This window comes from Manduca sexta, chromosome 26, assembly GCF_014839805.1.
Source record: "Manduca sexta isolate Smith_Timp_Sample1 chromosome 26, JHU_Msex_v1.0, whole genome shotgun sequence".
In the NCBI taxonomy this organism is placed as follows: Eukaryota; Metazoa; Arthropoda; class Insecta; order Lepidoptera; family Sphingidae; genus Manduca; species Manduca sexta.
The window spans coordinates 13,359,023-13,371,413 of NC_051140.1; the positions used below are offsets into that span (position 1 = coordinate 13,359,023).

The 12,391-nt window shown below is 31.8% G+C and overlaps 1 protein-coding gene across 2 annotated transcripts; it reads right to left on the reverse strand.

The window, feature by feature from the left end:
• Positions 1-3,040: 3,040 nt before the first annotated feature.
• On the reverse strand, positions 3,041-12,391 carry LOC115441130 (probable glutamate receptor). 2 transcript variants are annotated; one of them, XM_030165748.2, is made up of 9 exons: positions 11,667-12,391; positions 11,464-11,588; positions 10,832-10,925; positions 10,433-10,592; positions 9,075-9,299; positions 6,038-6,146; positions 5,609-5,793; positions 5,403-5,507; positions 3,041-5,267 (listed from the first exon to the last, which is right to left on the reverse strand). In XM_030165748.2, exons 1-9 carry the CDS (start codon positions 12,365-12,367, stop codon positions 5,157-5,159), a joined length of 1,815 nt encoding a protein of 604 aa, XP_030021608.1. In that variant the 5' UTR covers positions 12,368-12,391; the 3' UTR covers positions 3,041-5,156. The 2 variants fall into 2 exon arrangements, with proteins under 2 accessions (XP_030021608.1, XP_030021609.1); XM_030165749.1 differs by having other exon boundaries at positions 5,609-5,778; positions 11,667-12,367.

The following is a 12,391-nucleotide window of genomic DNA, read 5'->3' on the forward strand; positions in this document are numbered from 1 at the left end:
ACGTGGGAGTATATAACGTCAACGCCTGGGTTACCAACTTCTAACCACGTCTACCGTACTATAGGGAATAAAATATTTTTCGTTAGATGGCGTTGAAGTCACATAAAATTACGTGTAAAATACTTTATTTTTAGATATTTTTTTGCTTAATCACAACTATAATCGAAGTATTAATATTAGGACTACGATAGCTAGAGAAAACAAATTGATATTTCGTGTACATATATATACGCACGCACACATATCCAAAGTTATTTATGAGAACAGCTAGATGGCGCTAATGCAGAAAAGTATTTAAGGTTTCGAAAATAATTATATCTAATCTATTGTATAGCAATCCGAGTGGTGCAGATTAGTATTAGATGAAAAATTAGGGAAAAAAATACTATTTTTCATAAATTAATATCTATTATTTCATAGTTATTTAAAATTTTTACAAAGTAAAACAATTTTGAATACAAAACATTCTTACACTGCTAATTTGTTTTTATTTTCTTCTAGAATTTTTAAAGTAAGTTACTGCAGAATTACATGTTTATAGTTTTGCAGTTTTACTATGGAGACTATAGGTACGCATATGTCCGGCAAAATTTTACAAAATAAGTAAATAACACTATAAGTATATTATTCAATAAAAATAATATCAAGAAATGAACTGAAAGAGCAGTCCTATTCTTTACACTTCTCTTGGTTTCGGATTTGACTAGCTGTAGAGTTTCCAATGTTTTTAGGCAAAAAACTAACTTGTAATATATTAAGGACGGAAAATTAAAATTAACAGTATTTTATTTTTTACCGACATCAGAATGTTTTATACAATACAACCGCCTTCAAAAACCACTAATTGCGAATAAACAGTATGTACGGGCTACCAATATTGTGCGTCGGTGCCTTAAATGGAACGTACTACGCGTACGTTTCTCTGTGTATTTATCTAGCTTCGCTAGCTATTTAAATTGGGATCCAAATTCCAAAATTGGTATCATGTTTAAAATAACTTTATAATAAGGTCAGGTGGGGCAAGTGCGCCGACGGGGTAAGTGCACCTACCCTAAAAAAATCGAGAACTATTGATGTTATACAATTACCGCAATCTTACATCTATGCCACTAACTGAAATACAGTTCCACTAAAAACATAAATGGCTATGTTCATTTTAATACGATTTATTCGCCATTTTATTTTAAGTGTCATTTAGACCTGTAAACCGAGATGACCCCGTGAAAGATAACATCAAATATTTCAAGATATTTAACATATTTCTGTAAACCAGTAAGGTGAATACATAGTTTAAACCTTTTATTTTAACTTCCTGCCTGAATTTTATTTATATATACTAAAATAAAGGATTTTTTAGCAATGCGAAAAAATGTACCTAAAAATTGTCGAGTAGGGCAAGTGCGCCACAGTTACTAGTCGTATGGCGCACTTGCCCCTGATCCATATATAACCAACCTTTTTTGAGAATAAGTTTTACTAATATGAATTATTGTTATTAAAATGTTATACTTAACAGCAGATTTTTTTGTACTCGAGGTATTTTGTTTTGAGCCGACTTAAATAAAAGGGCGTATTAGTTAATTCGTTTTTACAAAAGAAAAACTGAAATACCTTGGTGTAGAGCAACTTTACGTGAATAGGTTGCAATTGTTCGATCAGGCACGTTATCTGGGTATAATGCAGCTAAAACATATCAAATGTCATTAGGCCAAATTCTAAGTAATTGAGTTATAACGCATTCAAAATTGTTAATTTTTACATTTTTGTATGTTTTTTTTAATTTTTAGAAATAAAATGGATTTTATATTAGGGCTACCATTTTTTTATTCCAACCTATCCGCACACAAAACTCTAACATAGCAAAAAATTATATATCAAAAAAATCTAAAATGTTTTCAAGCCCTGATTTACATATATATGGCGCACTTGCCCCGAATTTGATTTGACAGCCATAGTTTGTTATAATATTGAGTGATTAAAAATTATCCAAGAGCAATGCGAGTAAAACTTATTTCTCTATGGACTAAAGTGTGTGTTTTCTTTATAATGTTTCATATTGGCGGTTTTTTTTACACAGGCGCACTTACCCCATTTCCGGAGGCAAGTGCGCCTACTACCATTTTTTTTTACTTTGAGCAAAATATTATTAATTTATGGTCCGATTTCCTTGAATGGCTATAGGTTGTTATCACAAAATACCAAATATTCTTAAATTAATAAAATTACATTCTTAAGTCAGCACAAAAAGAAATTATTTTGCATTGAATCCAGCTATGAAAATTTTATGGCGCACTTCCCCCGACTGACCTTAATTGTTGGATATTAGCAATTTTATAAGACGGTTTATTTAAATTTTAAAGACATATTTATTTGAAGCAAATTAAAAAGTTATTATCAGTTTTATTCAATTGGCACTTAAGGCGATACCTCAAGGCCCATTTTCATACATTTTGTTTCGGCTTTAATCTGGGTAACTAAACAAGTATTGGCAAGTAAAGAATTTAAATTCACGTCTAGTTAGTGATTAGTTCTCGCAGTTGAAAGAAAAATGTAAAAATAATTAATAATCATGGATATTTCTGCCTTTAAAATTTCGTCATATTAAATTTTAAAGGCCGAATGTAAAAATAATTAATAATCATGGATATTTCTGCCTTTAAAATTTCGTCATATTAAATTTTAAAGGCCGAAATATCCATGATTATTAATTATTTTTACGTTTTTCTTTCAACTGCGAGAACTAATCACTAACTAGACGTGAATTTAAATTCTTTACTTCCAATACTTGTTTAGTTACCCAGATTAAAGCCGAAACAAAATGTATGAAAATGGACCTTGAGGTATCGCCTTAACCCTTTCCACAGTGAAAATTGAAATTAAAATAAATGATGTACTACTTTTTTATTTAAATAAATAGAAGAGAATAAATATTGATACGCTATTTGAGAATGTATCGGAGTGTCAATACGAAAGTCCGCAAACAGCCCAAGCCACACACTTCTTACTTTTTAAAGTTACGTGATTGTTTACCATTGATCGGTCGTTTTAATCATGAAAGACTACATTAATAGCATTAACGATGAAAACAGTAAGTACTTTATATACGTTTTTAGAATAAAAAAGTAAACAGTATAAAAGATCGACATCCCTAGCTGGCTGTAAAGACTATGTCCGCAAGTTTGATTCTCGTCAACTGCTTGTGTTGTCAAATTCAAATACTTAATTAGAATCTAAGTTTTGTGGTAGCTTAAAATGCTTGTAGCCCCTGATATTCTCGTCCAAAGACTTACACTTATAGGTACTTATTAAGGTGTCAGGACTATTTACATCACTGTCATTAGATTTAAGTACCAGCTTAGGATCAAAATCTAGTATCACATATGGCCTACACGTAAAACCGCTTACTATTACATTTTACCTTTTAGATTCATCATATCATTTATTTATTTATTTGAACAGCCAACAAAACATACACCTTACATAGTTTTTTTTAACAATTCACTAAGTAATTGTTAAAAAATATCATGAGGAAATAAATTCACATTTTTATCAAACTTTTGTGTACAAGAGTTCCAATTATCGAGAAATAGGGATTCATCAATTTCTGAATCAGAGCCAACAAATTTATGTGTGAGAATTTGCCTAGGTTATAGGTTGATTTTAGTCAAAACACGATCCCGTTAAGTCTAACCCTTCATATTACATGTAGGCTTGCGTAAAATATAATTATTAGTCCGCCATCTTAAATTTAGAATGACGTCACAAAGCATTGTCATTCAAACTAAACGTGTATTTAAAATTTCATCGCAATCGGTTGAGGATAACTGCTTTAAAATTAAGTTGCAAGATTTTACCCGGACATACAAACACTGCAAGTTAAATTAATGGTTGTAAAATATACGGAATACTTACATCTTTCAAAAATCAGGTAGAGTTTGCTCTACTCTCTGGCATTGGCCACAGTTACAGTAATATATTGAAAGTAATAAATAAAACGTATACTTTACCCTTAAATATTACCTAGTCATGAAGCACTTCAAACGATAGCGTTCAACGTGCAATATTAATGTTTTAAATGTAGGCTGAAAGGAAAAAGTCATATACGAAGGTTTATTAATGTTTTTTTTTGTCGTCATTACGGACAGCCCAGGGGCGGTGCAATGTTTTGATAAGTGTAATCAATCAATAACAGTACAAAGATAACAGTAAACAATAAAAATTCATAAATTCATTGCTATCTGCTAACTACTTAAAGTGTTAAAACAGACACCTTCTGACTAACGGAATGAGCAAGTAGCTCGTCCGAGGGTAAGTTCTTCGATGTCATCCAGAGCTTAGAATTACAAAGTAAACGTAACGACAACTCTAAGGGCGTCACCTAAAAAAAAATCTATCCTTTTTCATCTCTATGAGTCTTCTATCAAATGAGTCTTAAAGTAAGAAACAGAGTGGCAGCGTGTCGCTAAAACACCGATCAATATCGTTTGTTAGTAAAGCGTAAATGGAGCATATAATCAGTAAAATATTGAGAGCTTATTGCTCTCTCCACAATAAAACCTGTAATATAGTTTGAGAGTACCATCTAAACCGATAAGCAAGCTAGTAAGTCGTATGGTGTTAAGTATTTTCCAGTACTTACATATAAAGTGTAAATATCACAATACCGAAATAATTATGGTACCGATGCCGACTTTAAACTGGTATGTGAAATACACATACCACGGTGTTTGGGACATCGGGAATTATCTCAAATTAAGATTTTAAGCATTATTTAACTAGTTTACGGTAGACGGCTGTGTAAAGCGGCTTGCCCCCATGCGTGCTTAGATCCCTAAATGATTATCTCCATACAAAGGTAAAAAACAGCCTCAACCTCAACCAGCCTCTGACATTACGGAGATAATGAAATATTGTAGGATTTTACTCAAATGGGGATACAGGCTATTCAGTTCGAAATACTTTCGAGACATGTCTAAGAAAAATAAGTAAGATAGCTGACGTCTGCTAACTATAATAAAACAACAAAACGAAATATAAGTACTTAATTTATTATATGTGAAAAAGTAAATCTACTTATATAACATAGTGAAAGTGATGTGAAATACGTAATTATTTGTTGATCAGCTACAGCATATTTTATTGTATTAGTAGTTATTTCATATTTCTATGACAGCGTGAACGCGACTTTTGTAATACTCCATCAAAACTTCCCCAATAAATAGAATTACTGCACTGATTACCCCAATTAAGTATAAGATGAAAACGCCCTGTAAAATATAATTATCATTACATAATAAAATTCTACAAATAAGAACTTATAAATACTACTGTGTAAAATAGTTTAATGTTATGCCAATTTTGAACCAATAGGTAAGTTTTATTTTGTTACATTTTGCTCTCACCTCAACAAGTTTTATATTCAAAGCTTCTGTAACGCTAACGTCATTTTTAGACCGAGATAGTTTCACTTCTACTTGAACTTTGTAATCCAAATATTTCAATGCAACCTTAGAAAAAAAACACAAATATGAAGAATGAAGATGAAAATCCTAACTAAATTGTGCCGAAACAAACTTTATCGCGACGGCATAAAGTATGTGTAAATTACCTGTGTTTCCCAAGCTAACATAAGTCCAGATTCATGCAGTCTTCCAACTAACTGGCTTATTTTTTCTGTATAAGGTGAACTTTTGCGCATCATTATTACGCACTGTTCGTAATAAAAGTCTTCTAACATCAGTTGCATGTCCAACACTGCATCTTTAGTAATGTACTCACCTATTGCAAAATAACCTAACAATATTAAAAATCAATTTATAATTTCATTTCTGTTTTTAACTCATGTGTGCATTAAAAATAATTACTTATATAAAAAAAAAATAAGTATATTGTCATAGAAATAGGATTATTAAATATTAGGTAGGAAACGGTTACGTTGCGTTAGATAGGTATGACAGAACGTAAAATTAAAAAACCTATCTCGCAAAAAAATCTAGCTACCTTTATTTTATATACTTACGGAACCCAAAAAACATACCTGCCGGTAATTTTTCAATACTGAACGCCATACTTCTAGTAAAACTTTTCTTTTTTAGTTCTTCAAAGGAATGGATCCTAAATTGGCTCACTAATTTTTTGACTAATGGCTGAAACAATTGTCGTAAGTGAGAAATTCAATAACAACCTATTTATAATCGTTGATCATTTACATAAAAACACGATATTTTATTATACCTGTAAAATATAACATAAGACCATCCAATATTATACGAGTATAGTTAAGTAACTTTAAATTAATAAAGAATTTAGTAATTTTAATACAATAATCATGTGTTTTTGTTTGTTATTATGTGTTTTCGAATATACTTTATCCTCAATATAGAATCACAAAACGTGTAGGGGAGACCAGGTATAAAAGTAGCTCGGGATGAACATAACAAATGAATTTTTAAACGAATGTCTTCTGCATTGATGGTTAATGCACCGATATGTGCCATTTTGGATCCTAATACACCTCAGTTGCACCCACGGCGCGGCGCCGCGCTGTGCCGTCACGTTATCGATGTAGCGAGACAGTACGTCAACAGTAGTACCTCCAAAGTAACTTTTAATCCTTTTTTTCAACTGCGTTTGTTTTTATAATGTTAGGTTCAATCTTGCATTTCAAGTATCAGTGAAGTAGCATAACTATTCATTTCTCTATTTTAGTGTTTGAAATGGTATCTTACTAAAGTAGTTTTCAAGTTACAAGCATATGTTTGTCGTATTCGGAAAATTTTGGATGATTTCATCCCTACATTCAAAATTTAAATAAAAGTGACAGATTGTTACTTTCATCCCGTTTATGGTGTGATATTTCGAAGCACCTTTGTTGCGTTTTTTTGTATTTCAAATTAATACAAATCTATTTGCCTATTTCTGAATGCCTAATATACACAAAAAAACAACCATTCAAGCTTTAGCTCATAGAAATACCATTTAGAGACACTGCGAATTTATATCAATCGTGCAATGTAACTTTATATAGATGCGTGCAACTGAACGTTGAGTGCAAACTGTTTAAAAAAAGGAAATAAGACATAAAAGAAGAAAAAGGATGCTAAAATAATAAAAGATACTGATGATTCAGATAGCGAAGATGGCTTCTATATAGATAGCATGGAATTCATTTCGAACAGCAGGTCAAATGAAAAATGGGTGCAATACCTAAACTGTTGTGGGCTCATGTAGACTGCACTAATAACGAAATGCGTGCCATAGTTGTTTGTGTGATTGAGATCTCATTTTTCAATAGTGTTGATAATTATTATTGTATGCTAGCAATGTTTATTTGTTTTTATAAGAATTTTGATCCGAAAATTATACCCATAAAGCTGATTATAAATTAATATATCGATTATGAAAGTAATTTTATTTTTTTACGATATTTCAAACATCCCCTTACACTGTTACAACCAACCCTAAGGGTAGGGATGGTTGTAACAAATCCGACTTCAAATATTTAAGGTCAGTCGGGGGAAGTGCGCCATAAAATTTTCATAGCTGGATTCAATGCAAAATAATTTCTTTTTGTGCTGACTTAAGAATGTAATTTAATTAATTTAAGAATATTTGGTATTTTGTGATAACAACCTATAGCCATTCAAGGAAATCGGACAATAAAATAATAATATTTTGCTCAAAGTAAAAAAAAAATGGTAGTAGGCGCACTTGCCTCCGGAAATGGGGTAAGTGCGCCTGTGTAAAAAAAAACGCCAATATGAAACATTATAAAGAAAACACTCACTTTAGTCCATACAGAAATGAGTTTTACTCGCATTGCTCTTGGATAATTTTTAATCACTCAATATCATAACAAACTATGGCTGTTAAATCAAATTCGGGGTAAGTGCGCCATATATATGTAGATCAGGGCTTGAAAACATTTTAGATTTTTTTTTTGATATATAATTTTTTGCTATGTTAGAGTTTTGTGTGCGGATATGTTGGAATAAAAAATGGTAGCCCTAATATAAAAAATCCATTTTATTTCTAAAAACTAAAAAAACATACAAAAATGTAGGAATTAACAATTTTGAATGCGTTATAACTCAATTACTTAGAATTTGGCCTTATGACATTTGATATGTTTTAGCTGCATTATATCCAGATAACGTGCCTGATCGAACAGTTGCAACCTATTCACGTAAAGTTGCTCTAGACCAAGGTATTTCAGTTTTTCTTTTGTAAAAACGAATTAACTAATACGCCCTTTTATTTAAGTCGGCTCAAAACAAAATACCTTGAGTACAAAAATTCTGCTGTTAAGTATAACATTTTAATAACAATAATTCATATTAGTAAAACTTATTCTCAAAAAGGTTGGTTATATATGGATCAGGGGCAAGTGCGCCATACGACTATTAACTGTGACGCACTTGCCCTACTCGACAATTTTAGGTACATTTTTTCGCATTGCTAAAAATCCTTTATTTTAGTATATATAAATAAAATTCAGGCAGGAAGTTAAAATAAAAGGTTTAAACTATATATTCACCTTACTGGTTTACAGAAATATGTTAAATATCTTGAAATATTTGATGTTATCTTTCACGGGGTCATCTCGGTTTACAGGTCTAAATGACACTTAAAATAAAATGGCGAATAAATCGTATTAAAATGAACATAGCCATTTATGTTTTTAGTGGAACTGTATTTCAGTTAGTAGCATAGATGTAAGATTGCGGTAATTGTATAACATCAATAGTTCTCGATTTTTTTAGGGCAGGTGCACTTACCCCGTCTGCGCACTTGCCCCACCTGACCTTAGTCGCTTTTCTGAAGATCTATAATATAAATTATATTTAAGGTAGTGTTAAAAAATAGGCGAAAGACCAATCTATCATGTGTATTAATTAAAACTTTAGAATTCAGAAATCTCTGTGAGATATTACGAAAAATAAAAAAATGTTACGTTCATCCCTGGTTATATTAAAATTCTTCCACCCACTATGTAGTTTTCACCCAAAAAATTTATTCATACAAATTCAATTGTTAAAATTTTAAGAAGAAAATGTTGTCTCATAATTGTTTACCTCGGGAGATAGAGTCAGCGAGAATATCCATGCATCGTGTGTTGCACCCCACTCCATATTCCTGTCCACAATGTCTTGGACTGTATCGATTGAACTTTCGTACTTCGGAACGGTAAACGTGGATGCCAGCCCGGCACCGTATGCGTTCACTAATATCATTCCTGCCACAAGCAACCACCCAATAACGCTACGGACTCGCCACGAGTCACCGATTTTATGTTGTGACTGTAATCAGAATTACAAAACATTACACCTATCATTGGTAAGATACTTATAACTTCAACAATAAGTCTATAAACAACATGTTTCGTAATTAAAAGTTATTAGTGAATTAACACATGGCAACAGAATCCTATTGTATTGGCTTTGCACACGTCAAAACGTAACCGAGATTTATTTATTATAGAACTATCATGTAAATTTAATATGCATATACAACAATAATATATTCTATTATGTTTAACAGACAGTGCATTATTCAAAAAACTTAACCTTCTTTTTCATGCTGTGAATATGATATCAGGTTGGCCATCATGTGCCTGTATTTACCTTTGCTATTGTTAACGACTCTACAAATGACCAGAATAAATACTGGTGAACATTATAAAATACCTACCTGCATTTTTTTACAGGTAGGTGGTATTGCAATACTAAAGATGTCATGAACAGTTGATTAGATTGAACATTGAATCTAGTTTTCTTTTTCCCGTAATCATCACTTATGTAGCTAGCGAAAGGCTGTCAGGTTAGTTAAAGGTCTACAACGACAGGATGGCGACGGGTTCTTCCTGTTAGTTTTTCAAATTATATAATTATTTTATTTTTGTCTTTCCTTATTCGCCAACCTTAGGCGAAATTGGTCATATTGTGGTACTTTTTCTCAATTTTATTGCTGATATAAAAGATCACTGTCCGTTGTTATATTATATTAAAACCGGCTATTGTGTTCCGTGTAAATGTGTCGCGTTCCAGGATCAGCCTATATATATTCGATTCTAATAAGCCAACATAATTGTGTCGACTGTCGATAAGTAATCATCTCACGTCAGTCAACATTCTATTGGACTTCTCTCCACTTACCATCAGGTGCAGTGAAATCACTTTATCGTATCCGTATAAGACAAAAAAATATTATTATTATTCTCATGCTTTGTTTTACTTGTCAATTGCAACTATGTTCACGAAACTTATAAAACATTTTATTTATGCTTTAATATCGAACAACTTTGAATAATGGCACATAATTAATATATCTAATAATGTCATAGCAATATAAAAATACAAAAATGTATCATTTATATATTCACCACAACACATAAAATCGAAACTTATTATTATTGCCAAATGTTTCTACTCACTTGGGAAATTAATATTCCAAACACAATTAGTAAAGCTTTATTAGAGGACCACTTCTGTGCCATCAAAAGACCAATTGCAGCATAAATGAATGTAATGACAACTGCCAGCCACATGAGTTTGCTGAAAGGCAACAAGGGCATTTCCCAACTTGCCAGTATTCTAAAAAAGAGAAATATGACAATTATTTACTAGCATTGTTGGGAAGTAGAAGTAATATTGTAGAGAATTTTATTTAAGGTATTCAAATTGTATTTACTAAAGTATAATGGTGAATACTATATTTCAAAGGAAAAACATACGAATATATGAATTCAAAATCTTATATATCGAAAGTGACTAAACATTTTTTTAAAAGTATAGTTTTTTATTAGTTAAGATCGTAATATATAATCATTTACCTCGGAGCTGGTGCCAAGCACGTTATAGCAGTTCTTATACAAGAAATAGAAAAGTCCATAGCTTGCCATTCCTCATACCAAGAATAAAGAGCGGCTATAAAGGAAAATAACATTTACAGGCTACGCGAATCCATAGTATAAATAGAGAGAAAAGGATTTTAACACTAGCCCTTTTTAGTCCTTTAATATAGTGGAAAATTTTAACATTATTTACGTTCCGATGTAATGTAAATACTTAATTCATGTTTTTTTATATACCTAATAATATTTTAATTTATAGGTACATTATTTAAAATATGCACTTTATTGACTGCCTCGGTGGCATAGTTGGAATTGTCCTGCACCTGATCTCTCTCCGGTCACGTCGGATTTGTCGTTTCACCGGACTAAGAGAGTATAGGAACAGAGAGTGTACCTGTGTATTGCGCACACACTTGTGCACTGTAATATCTTCTGCGTACCTCGCTGATCTCCGTAATGAGATTGGCCGCCGTGGCCGTAGTTCGGTTAGGTTTATTTAAAATATATATACCTAAGTACCCAATCGTATAACTTCGTGGTTAGATTTAAAAAGTAAAAACAGTGGCGGTTTAAGTCATTTAAGGGGAATATATCAATAATGAAATACTTACTAATACCCATGTCGGCCCGATCTTCTACTACACTGCCAATTATCCCTATGCCTGTTTGATTTTCGTATATTTCGCCCCATTGATCTTTATCTTCGTTAATAATGACAACATTACAATTTATCCACCTGTAACATAATAAAACATTGATATGAAATCCAATAGTAAAATTTATTTTTAAATATTGAATGAAATTGCTTCTTTACCTACAAAATTCCTCTACAATTCTCAATTCCATCCCATCTCTTCCAAGCGGCGCCACAGCAGGATCTAGGTCTAGTAAAACATAAGGTTTGTAAGTGAAACAGCTCACTTTTAAAGTTTTACCCTTCATGTTAGTCATGTCATGAGGGAATAAGTTAGCTTTTCGATCAAATTGTTGCGTACAGGCATTCCAATGATCAAGAAGTAACGGTTCGTTAACTTCCGAATCTGGCCCAACATATTTGTGGGTTACGAAATCAAAAGACTCGCCGCACTGATTTTCATCACTTGTCAAAACTAGCAAAATATTTGCAACAAAACTGCATTCAACTTTTGATAACATTTCCAAAGCTTGGTTTCTGTAATTTACATCAGGAATGGATAAAAATATTAGTTTTCTATCACTCCTCCTCACTTTTCCGAGGTGATTGACCTTCTCAAAAGCATTCATAAAATTTTGAGGGTTTTGAAATCTTACAATATAATCTGAACATCCTTCTTCTGATACCTTTAACAACTTTTCTACTAAGTTATTATCATCTGTATCATTCGGGTTTATGTATGTAAAACTTGGTAAAAAGACAAAATTTAAAGGAGTTTCGGAAACGACGCTCACGCAATATGAATCAGATAAATACTGTACAACTAGATTGTGCAATAGTAATTCTAAAGGCGAAAAAAACTGTGCTGGCGTTAACGTCATAATGCTCGTACTAACAGTTACACT